This window comes from Gasterosteus aculeatus, chromosome 10 (assembly GCF_964276395.1).
Source record: "Gasterosteus aculeatus chromosome 10, fGasAcu3.hap1.1, whole genome shotgun sequence".
NCBI lineage: Eukaryota > Metazoa > Chordata > Actinopteri > Perciformes > Gasterosteidae > Gasterosteus > Gasterosteus aculeatus.
In genome coordinates this window covers 2,955,099-2,966,531 of record NC_135697.1, presented here as the reverse complement: position 1 = coordinate 2,966,531, position 11,433 = coordinate 2,955,099, and the positions used below count along the sequence as shown (strand labels likewise).

Here is an 11,433-nt window from a genome sequence, read left to right as displayed (position 1 = left end):
AGATGCCTACTAAGGGCTCCAGAAGGGGAGAGTAGAACAGGTACCCGGCTGGAACCTCCGGGAGGACCGTTCCCCAATTACGGGCGGCCCTGTGGAGACCGCGTGGACCGCCCATAGCCAGACGGGTTCCCCTGAACTCATCCAGGGGAAAAAAACTCCGCTGAGTCCTTTTTTGGTCGCGTCATTCTGTCACGAAGTTGCGTGGGGAAAAAAGGCAGGACTCAAACGCAGAGTTTCTTGAGAAACAAAAAGGGACTTTAATAGTCAAAAAACTCCAAAACTCAAAAAGGCACGAACAAGGTCAGGGAACAAGATAGGAACCGAGAACAAGGACATGGGCTTCTAACAATCAACATGGAACAATGACGCGACAAGTGACAACAGACACAGATGGTTTAAATACACTAGGGAGGTGCAGGGGATTGGAAACAGCTGGAAACAATCTTGACATGACAGACAATCACAGGGGAAGACAGGACAAGGCAGGAAGGGACGTGACCCACAACACTGAGCAGTATTTCATTCATCACCATTTCAAACAGACAAGAGGAAGAAGTCGTCTCAGTGAGGAACCTCAACTAGAACATGTTGGACGTCATCTGATAAAACCTGGAATGAAATACTGAAGCATCGACTCCCTGAGCTCAAGTAAAGCTCATCTAATCTAAGCTGGAGTTCTAATCAGGATGAGAGGAAATCTTCTTCATCCTGAACAACACGGAAAAGTATTCATTGTGTTTATATACTTATATTTAGGAACTGGAAGCAGAAGATGTTTCAGTCAAGAAAAGATCTCAGACTGTTTAATCTGTGTGTGTGTGTGTGTGTGTGTTTATGTACTAATAACATAAAGGTTGCAAATACAAACAAAAAGTGTGAAAAACAAACAAACCTCCAGTTTGGGTGAAGCTTTCTTTTGCTACGTCAATTTTGTCATTGAATTCCTGCTGGGCGCCCATAGTGAGCTCAGTCCCAATCTTCCAGAACTGAGGATCATCCTCTCTGAGTCTGCTCATCCAGTCCTGTCTGGGTTCTGCTCTCCTGGTGTCACTGTCATAGTGAACAACCTCAACTTCATCCACCAGCCCAACAATCACAAACTCTGGGAAGTTTGGGACTCCAGAGGACGCAGTGAGGAAAAACTTCAGCGAGTGAGTCACTGGAACCAAAAAGGAATCATCATCAGTTATTTAATTAATCAATAATTATGTTGTTTTCCTGCACACAGAATTAAAAAGGAACACAGAACATCAAAGACACCCTGATAACATCTGCTGTGTTTAACAACTCAATAAATACAGAAATAAATGTTTACTTTGATATTTATGATGATACAGCTTTTAAAAACAGACGTTTCTTCTTGTGAGGTTTTAAACAATAACTTTGAACTTTGAATTTCTTGAAGTGGAAGCACAAACGAGTTAAAAGGTCATTTATTTGATGTTTTAATTGCTGTTTACATTTGTTATATTAAAATAGAAATTAAATCATTTTGTTTTTGTGTTTTTTGAGATTTAAATTGTTTGAGTAGAAGGATTCTTTGTTTTATTCAACCATTTACAAACAAAAAACTAATCTGACCAGTTTCTTGTGTATCTCTATATTTAAGTTTAACTATAAAATATCTTTGTGAAAAACTAAAGTTTGAACAGATTGACACAGCATTATATTTAAGAAACAATCTTAAGGTTTTGTCGCAGAGGCCAAGTGCGTCGTTTTAGGTCAGACAACAGCACGAATCTAGCTGGATCAGAGCGAGCGTCAAAAGAGGCCTTAGCTACCATGGACCATAGCAGGATTCATATCACTCTCCTGCAGGAGAATTGACTGGACTTTTAACCCCCATGCTGCTTTCCACCATTGCAGCGTTTGGGAGCGACTCATTAGAATGGTCAGGAAAATAATGTTTTCTGTGCTTCAAACATAATGACCTCCCCATAACTAAGGTTTCTGATGACGTCAATGACTTGGAAGCTCTCACTCAGTGCCTCTAGTTCAGTACCTGTCAGACCGGTTCTGGAAACAATGGACAAGGAAGTACTTGCCGCTACTGCAGGTACGACAAAGGTGGACAAAGCCGCAAAGAAGTTTGGTATCATAGGACATTGTCATTGTCATGGATCCAACTGCTCCTCGTGAGTTATGGATCATGGGAAGAAATACCAAGACAGGACAGTTGGAGCGGCCTATATCAAAGATTGTTCTGCTTCAAGAAGCCGTGTAAAGGTCAGGACCAAAGCTTGGGTCATGTGTTGGTAACACCTGACGAAGAAAGAGGGACATTTTATTTTTTATTTGTTTATTTGTTAATTCATTCAATTCACATACTTTTCCCAATTAGGGGCCGGTGTGCAATGTAGTGTTTGAGTTGTGTGGGTTTATACACCAGACCTAACACAGTTTGATTCATATCCACGGGCGTTTATTCTCCGGCTCTGGCTTACACGTTACCGTTTGCGTACTTCCTGCTCACGTGTCTTGCGCGTCTATCTCTGCAGATGACGTGGTTACGTCATGAACATCACATTGCCCTTTTTCTTTTAATTGAACAAATACAAACCTGTCATCTTAACATTCTGAAAACTGGGCTTGCTATTACATCAAATCAAACAAACTTTAGCAATCGTACCTGCTGTACTGAACGTTGTACTCATATTTATAGCGTATTTCTAATTCTAGAAACAGAAATAAAATTCTATTTTAGACTGCTAAAAGGGGAAAGCACCAAACTTCTTAACCTTGGCTAATACAGTCCCTTTTACATCAGAACATTTCTTCTGCTTACAGTCCCTAAACTAAGTATAATCCTGTAGGTAGGCTGGAGGATGTCTGTTGTGCCTTGAGGGATATCTTGGCGTTGTTGTGCTCGTGGAGGCATCACTGTAATCATAATCATCATCATCAGTGTCCGGTGGGATGTCCAATATTTCTGGTGAGATCTTCTTGAAGAATGAAGCATTCCTGACGATGGAGTGTCCTTTTCTGGCTGCTGTGATCATGGATCCTTTGGCTTTGGTCACGGTGTATGGCTTACTGTTATATGGTGTGGCGAGCTTATTGTGCTTGGGTTGACGATGAAGCACAGTGTCACCTGGAGTGAGAGTGTGTGATGTAGCACGACAATGAGAGTCTGCATGAGATTTCATTTTGGCTTTGGCCTTGCTGTCCTTTGCCCTCACTTCGGAGTCTGAACTGTTACTGACAGTGTGAGTGAATGAAGGAATCTTCGTGTACACCTTGCGTTGGAATAACAGCTCTGCAGGCGAGCTTTCTGTTGTACTGTGGGGTGTGGCTCGATACTCACGTAGAAAGATGTTCAGCTGTTGTTTCCAAGGAAGTCCCTGTGTTTCAGCCACACGAACAGCTTTGCCAAGTGTCCGCATGAACCGTTCAGCTATTGCATTAGCTTGAGGCCACAGCGGTGTTATGCGGCGGTGATGGAATCCTAGATGATCTGCGAACTGGGAGAACTGGTCACTGGTGAATGGGGGACCATTGTCAGTTTTTACAACTCTGGGGATTCCAAACATGGAGAAGACTTTGTCCATGACCGGAATGACTGTGTTTGCCGATGTCGACCGCACGCTCTCTACAACTGGGTAGCGTGTATACTCATCCACGATGACAAGCAAGTACTCTCCAGTCGGAAGCGGTCCATAGAAGTCTGCACTTACACTATGCCAAGGAACCTCTGGCAGAATTGACATTTTTAGCGGCTCCTTGCGTGTGACTGGTGTGTTGGCCTGACATGCGAGACAACTGCGTACTGCAACTTCTGCTTTGCGATCGATGTCTGGAAACCACACCTTGGTTCGGAGTAGTGCTTTTGTTTTGACAATCCCCTGGTGTCCCTCATGGGCTAGTTGTAACACTCTCTCTTGTAGGGCTTTGGGAATCACTATTCTAGTGCCCCGCAGTATAATGTCAGATGCATGTGATGTTGTTAGTTCACTGCTAACTTGTCTAAACTGCTTTAGTATGTCAGCATGTTGTGACTTGTCAGTTCTATGCCATGTGTTGTGTCTGATGTGAGCACCAACCTCTTGAAGCATTGGGTCTGCAAGTGTCGCTGCCTTGATCTCTGTGAGTGTCATTGCTTTAGGTGTAGCATGACTCGCAATGAAGTTCACATACTCCTCTGCCACTTTTGCTGCACGAGTGCTGTCACCTGTCTCAGACAACATGGAATGCCGAGACATGTAGTCAGCTGGGTTGTCAGCCCCCTTGCTGTATTCAACCTTGAAGTCGTAAGGCTGAAGCCTCAGTCCCCATCTCTCGATCCTGGCAGGTGGTTTGGACTTGGGATTGTTCCATATGATTTCCAGCGCCTTGTGATCCGTCACTAGTTAAAGGATGATCATAAATGTACAGGTGGCAATGTTCACAGCCCCACACTATGGCCAGTGCTTCTTTTTCTGTTTGAGAGTATCTCCTCTCTACATCGCTCAGGGACCGACTGGCATATGCAATCATGTACTTAGCCCCTTGCACATCTTTTTGACAGAGGATAGCACCCAGTCCAACAGGGCTAGCATCTACTATCAGTTCCGTTTCTCTGCCTGGGTAGAAATATGACATCGTAGTGTCGCTGGTTAGACTGTCTTTCAGTGTCTGTAATGCAACTTTCTGTTCTGGGCCCCATACCCAGGGTGTGTCCTGTCTGGTCAGCTTGCGCAGCGGTTCTGAGATTGAGAAGAAATCTTTGATGAACCGGGAGCAGTAATTAGCCATCCCCAGCAGACTCCTGATTTCTCCTGGATTTTGGGGGTCTGCAGCCTGCTGAACTGCAATCACCTTCTTGGGATCTGCTGAAACACCTCCTGCTGAGAAGATGAAACCAAATAACTCAAGCCTTGACTTATTGAACTCACATTTTTCCCGATTGAGTGTGAGACCGCTTTCCCTGAGTCTCTGGAACAGTGCTCGGAGGTTGTTGTCATGGTCAGTCTGGGAGGCTCCGTAGACAATGATGTCGTCGCTGAGGTTCTTCACACCAGAGAGACCTTGCAGTGTCTGGCATATAGCATTTTAAAATACTTCCGCAGCAGAGGATATACCAAAACTCAGTCTCTTGTAGCGCCTCAACCTAATGTGTGTAGTGAAGGTAGTGATGTACCTGCTGTCTGGATGAAGCTCTAGCTGGTGGTATCCAGCTCTCAAATCCAGTTTTGAAAACACTGTTGCTCCGTTTAGCTCGTGTATCACGTCGTCCATGGTGGGAGTTATGTGCCGTTCTCTCTCTATAGCTGTGTTAGCTTGCCGCATATCAACACAAAGTCTGACTTTGTCAGGGTCTTTAGGCTTGGGAGGTGCAACGATGGGTGAGACCCACGGTGTCGGGCCATTGACCTCCTCAATGATGTCATCTGCCTCGAGTTTCTGAAGCTCATCTTCGACCTTCTGGCGAATGTGGAACGGTACACGTCGATGTGGTTGGCATGAAGGCTTGATGTCGGGATTTATGTGAAGCTTTACCTGAAAGTCCTTCAGTTTTTCGATCCCCTGAAACAGTTCCGGATGATTTTCCACCAGCTCATCTGCAACTGTGCGACGCTGTTGTGTGGACGATACTGCTGTGACTATTTTAATCAGTCCCAGTGCTTTGGATGTTTTGTAGCTGAGCACGTTAAATCCATCCCCTTCAACAAGTTTCTCGAAGCTTGTTTCGCTAACACAGTTTGCAGAGGCTCCTGAATCAATTAAAACTACCATGCTACTGCCATTTAACTTGATGTGTGTCTGTAGCAGCTCTGAGACCTTTTCAGCATCTACTACAAACACTTAAGCGTCATCACTGCTGGAAGAGTTGCGTTCCTGTTCTTCACCTGGTGTCTTTGTTATGTGATGGACTTTTTTATGGTGTTGGTTTGCCTTGTACTGTGGTTGTTTCTGGCTAATGTCCCTGATTTTAGAGCGACATTGTTTAGCAAAGTGATTCAGCTTACCACAGTTTCTGCATTGTTTGCTTCTAGCAGGACATTCTCCTTCATGAGGATATTTACCTCCACAGTTTCTGCAGCTGCAGCAACGTTGTTTTTCTGACCATCGTCTACTGTTTGGATGCTTCTGCACGGTCTTTCGATCCAGCACGTTGACTGCAGCTGTTGTGCCTCTTTCTATGCCGGTTGCTTGCATTTCAGACAGTTCAAGTGTTCTTCCGTGATCAAGAAGCTCTTCTAGGCCAAGTTCAGGTTCCCTTAGCGCTTTCCTGCGCAGCCTGGATGATGCACGGCTTTGTATGATTTGCGTTTTAATCTCTGCGTTGACATCTGCAAACTCACAGTTCCTAGCTAGCAAAAATAGAGAAAAATATCCAGATAACTTCTGCTTCGTCTCTGCATACTTGTCATCTTCTGCTGATAATGTGTCGTAGATATCATGCACTCGCTCTCCTGCTATATGTAGCAATAATGCTTTGAGCCTAGCATCTCCAGTAATGTTCATTGCAGTGGTGTAATTTTCAAACCTTTGCACCCATTTATTCCAGCGAGGTCCAACAGAGCCAGGGTCAGTTTCCGTGTCGAAAGGTGGGAGCGTAGCGGTGTTTCCTGCCATGCTTGCTGCGGCGCGCCGACTGCCATTCACGTTCGTCCGCGTTAGCTTAGCTAGCTTCTCACCCTCGTGTCCGTTTTCTTCCTCCCTCTTCTTTGTCCGCTCGCGAAACTAAGAAAGAAAAACGCGGTGTCCGGGTCGATTCTTCGAGTGACTTTCCGGTTACTCCTCGTCGCCAATGTAGTGTTTGCGTTGTGTGGGTTTATACACCAGACCTAACACAGTTTGATTCATATCCACGGGCGTTTATTCTCCGGCTCTGGCTTACACGTTACCGTTTGCGTACTTCCTGCTCACGTGTCTTGCGCGTCTATCTCTGCAGATGACGTGGTTACGTCATGAACATCACATGTAGGAGCCATTCGTGATATTTGTGTACAACACGGTACTGGGAGCCAATCTCAGGTTGGCCACAGGTGGCAGTGTGTATTATTGGGACAGGGAGTCTACATAAGGGGCACAGGTGCAATTGATACAGGTAATGATGCTATCAAAGACGCACAGCGAGATCAGGAACCAAATATATATGCAGTTGTGTTTAAGTATAAAACTAATAAACGGGAACTTCACCCAAAGAAATCGAAAGACCAGGAATCTCTATGTGAGCGAGTGAGGAACAGGATCTTCTCCTGCACCCTGCAGAGTGGCTCACGAAAATCTGTCACTACACTATTTTAGTTTCTATCGGTATCAGATGGATGAATAGAAGAAGATTAGAATATTATTTAACATTATCAGCACAGTAAAAATGTTTCACAATCTTCATGTCCTCTGTGTCTGAATTCATATTCATGAGTTTTTATTTCAGCACTGGTCACTAAAATGTTTTGCAAATCTGTCCGAGAATAAATATATTTCCTGTTATTACATCAAATACTGCAGAGAGATGCTGGATGTTTGAGGCTGATTCTGATTAATATAGTCTGAATATTAAATATTTCAGCTGATAGTATTATTAATATAAACATGACCTAAACTCACTGGATTCAGATTGATAGCTTGTTGTTTTTAGTAAACGAGATACAAACTAAGAGTTTAAAATCAAAACTTCCGGTTTATTAATGAGCTCAGACTGAGTTTGACATTTCTTCACTTGTCTTTCTTCTCACTCATCAGACAACATGTAAACACCAATATATCTGCAATAAGATAATATCTACAAGTAATATTGATGACTGATTCATCAGCATCAGTGTGACGTCATCAGTGATCTGCCGCGCTACGTCATGCTGCCATGTCCGCTTCAAGAGCGATCCGTCCGTTTAATGTCCCGAAGACAGAGACAGCAGAGTGAGACAAACACGCTTCTGTCCTTCACACAAACTCACGAGAGGAAACACGCGCGCACTTTGACAACATGTGTTACTTTTTACAACTTTGTCTGTCGTCATCGAGAGAGTCCTGAGCTAAACATCAGAGACATCAGAGACACTTCAGCTGATGTCTGCAGCCTATGAAGACACGAAGCGTCTCTTCTTCTACAATCAAACACCTCATTAAACAAAGCGTCAACTCACGTGCTGCAGCGCCGTGAAGGCTCATCATCAGGAGAGACAGAACCGAGATCTCCGCCCCGACAAGTCGCATTTTAACGTCCGCTTGTTTCACCGGGAAGGAGAGAAGTAGTGATGAGATGTGCCGACGCTTCGACGCGCGTATCGACGCTCGCTTCATTTAGGGGAGGAGTTTCTTATCTTATTCGAAGGTGAGGTGTTTATTGTGCTCCAAGGAGTTGGGTTACAATAACAACAGCGAGGATAAGGAGGAAACTGGAGCTTTCAGCCATGATAAGTCATTACAAAAAATACAAATGCACCAACACGATTGTTCCCTGTTCACTTTTGTTTATTGTGCAAATGAAGACCGGTAACAGAAACTGTATTTATTCTCTTTTAACCAGCCACCAGAAAACAAGAGCTGGATGAAGCCTCGTCTCCATGATAGTGAAGGAAACACAGACCTTCAGTATTGTGGATGATGTTGGATTCAGGGCAATTTCTAATAAGGTGACATGTGTGGTCACTGATGATGCTCCCAATATGGTTGCCTGTGTGAGAGAGCTGAAGCTTCAGCACCATGTTTGCGTTGCACACACACTGAATCTGATAGTGAAGAAGGCACTTGACCTGTTATTTACACCAGACCGCTCAGAGTGAGTGCACAGTATTTTACACAGTATTTTACTGTGCACTCCTTCCTATATGATTGTGATATTTTATCACAATCATATACAATGAAGGATCTTTGTTTAACTGAGAACGTTATCAGTTGTTCTGACTGAAAGTCAAACCCAGTCAGACTACAAGCTACTGAAATCAGTCGTGCTTGCTGTGTTTCATGGTACTGAAATACTGCAAAGAGAAGTGATTAAACCCCATTAAAAGGAGACAAGACATGATCCTTGGTGTAATCTGATTATCTGGGGGGTTTATAACATGCTAGTTTGAGTTGCCACTGAGCCACACGCTTCCCTCTGAGAACATCTGCATGCTGCATCTTGTGTGCTCACTTGTTTGGGCGTGTCAGACACACAAACACGTCTCGCTGTAAAACACACACACAGTTTATAATTTTATCACATGGATGTGAAAAAAGTAAAATGTATGTTTGTCTATTTTGGGCTATTAATTGTTTTATAAACTTAAATCCTCCAGATAACATTTATTCTCTGGAACAGACAGAAGCAGGAAATCACAACAAATCTTCCCAGAATGCAACCTGATTTATTCTCCCACTCTCTGTCTCTGGCTGTTCATGAGGCCTTTATGGCTGCAGCTCCTTCAGGAGTCGGGACCAGTCCCAGAGCGCCTCTGCTGGACACGAACAGCTCTTCCCTCTGTGCCGCTTCTGGGAATCACCAGGGGCCTCATTTATAAACGTTGCGTACGCACAAAAGAAGACGTACGCCGCTCTCTACGCAATAATTGGTATTTTTAAAAAGCAAACTTGACGGAAAAATGTGCGGTCCTTCACGCAAGCTCGGACCCATGCGTACGCACAAACGGGTGAAATGAGAACCGTCAGCAAATGCAAGAAACACGCAATCAAATGGACGGTAATAAAATGCCATGATGCCGTCACAATGCGTAATGACGCTGATGGCTGATCTTGCGCTCTCAGACGTGCCACATGGAAGGATTGGCGCTGTAGTGCAACGCACCATCGGCCTGTTTAAAGGCAGATGGCGCTGCCTCGACTGCACTAGAGGGAGGTTATTGTTTACTCCTGATAAGGTGTGCAACATCGTACTGGCGTGTGCTGTGCTACATAATGTGGCACAGCTTCCAAACGCGCCTCGACCCCCAGAAACCGACCAGACCAGACCAGACTTAAACAGGCCGATGGTGCGCAGCACTACAGTGCCTTTTTGGCATTAGTAATGCCCACACTGTGCCCTCCAAAAAGCATTTTACTCCTTTCCACCTCAACAATGATCATTTCCACTTCACACTGAGTGAAGTCACGTTTCTTCGTTTTCCTCTCAGTGTTTGCCATGATTTCGCAATCGCTGAATATTAATTTGTGGGCGTTCCACAGACTATATATGGGCAACTATGGGCGTGACATGAAGCCGCAAAAGCTGCGCTGCATTTAGAAGTGATTGTGATTTATTAAGGGAAAACTGTGTAGGACGTGCGTGAGCCCGGTTTTATAAGTCTGAATATTTCTGTGCGTACACACATCCTATGTTTCATCCGTACGCCACTTTTGGCGCAAATCCTCCGCATGGTTTTATAAATGAGGCCCCTGATGAGGCCGTTGGGTGTTTTCGTTTTGGTGTCTAATGTGTGACACGTAGTTCTGCCATGTTGTGCATATTTTGGCAAACACAACTTAGATCTCTGCCTGAAGCTTCTTGCCCTCCTCGCTTTGCCACATTCCTCTGGAGTCAATGCGACAATTCACACCCTGAAAAGTTCATTACTTCCTTCTTCCAACTCCAAACTCCTGGCTAAGTGGCAAGGGCCATTTGAGGTCACACAGCAGGTGGGGGATGTCGACTATGAGGTGGTGCGGTTTGACCCGGGCGGAGCCACGCAAATATACCACCTAAACCTCCTGAAAGCCTGGAGGGAGGCAGAGTCTGTTGCTCTGGTGCCTGCGGTACCAGAAAGACAGGAGCTGGGGCCGGAGGTGCCAAAAGCGGTTAATCCCACCCTGCTCCCGTACGAGGCCCGTCTCTCTGAGGACCAGAGAACACACATTGCCCAGATGTGTTCTCCCCCCTGCCGGACCGACCGAATAGTTCACCGAATTGGCTCAACACAAAAAAAGAGGTGGGGCTTTTCCCGTTACTCTGCCGACCGACGCATCGGACAGGGGGCCGTTTTGTCCCAGGAGGTGGGGGGGTCGACCGCCCCTACTTATACATCAGCCGGAAGCTGTCCAAAAGCGAGGCCAGGTACAGCAGGGTGGACGGTGGACTGCGGTACTACCTCATCCGATTTCACCCTCTGTTCGGACCACGCCCCGCTCCAATGGCTCCACCGCATGAAGGATACCAACGGATCACTCGGTGGCATCTGGCTCTACAACCTTGTAACTTCAAGGTGGGCCGTAGGCTGGGGGCGCAGGGGGTATGTGGTGGCAGGCGTGGTTTTGGCTCGTCTGCAGAGGGGAGAGAGAGAGGGGGAGTGGCTCAGTGAACGGTGCCAGGTGGAGGCGATTGGCCTCAGCTGAGCTGAATGTTGATTGATTGTGTTTGTCTTGTTATTTAAAACGCAGTAAGGGCGATCGGGACGAGAAGGGAGCCGCAAAACGAGCGAGCTAGACGCTGGGAGCGCTGTGTTTTGAGGAGCGTAAGAAGCAAAATAAAAGTATTGTCAACTAAACCTGCCGTGTCCTGCCTTATTCCGGAACCCCAAAAACCCACACCCGTGA

The 11,433-nt window shown here is 45.5% G+C and overlaps 2 protein-coding genes across 7 annotated transcripts in view; both read right to left on the bottom strand.

Annotated features, from left to right (window-relative positions):
* Positions 1–8,217, bottom strand: part of LOC120826879 (major histocompatibility complex class I-related protein 1) — a 52,212-nt gene extending 43,995 nt beyond the window's left edge. For 2 of the 3 annotated variants that reach the window (XM_078080739.1, XM_078080738.1), the window contains exon 1: positions 8,070–8,217. In XM_078080739.1, the coding sequence (XP_077936865.1) occupies positions 8,070–8,139 (70 nt within the window). In that variant the 5' untranslated portion in view covers positions 8,140–8,217. The remainder of the gene's footprint in view (positions 1–8,069) is intronic. The other variant, XM_078080740.1, reaches the window with a different exon arrangement.
* The window catches only part of LOC120826883 (uncharacterized), a 315,723-nt gene that overhangs the window by 197,986 nt on the left and 106,304 nt on the right, over positions 1–11,433 (bottom strand). For all 4 annotated transcript variants that reach the window (XR_013450818.1, XM_078080733.1, XM_078080735.1 and 1 more), the window contains exon 5: positions 893–1,159. Coding sequence is in view for 3 of the 4 variants with exons in the window: in XM_078080733.1 (XP_077936859.1) it covers positions 893–1,159 (267 nt within the window). In the remaining variant the exon portion in view is untranslated. The remainder of the gene's footprint in view (positions 1–892; positions 1,160–11,433) is intronic.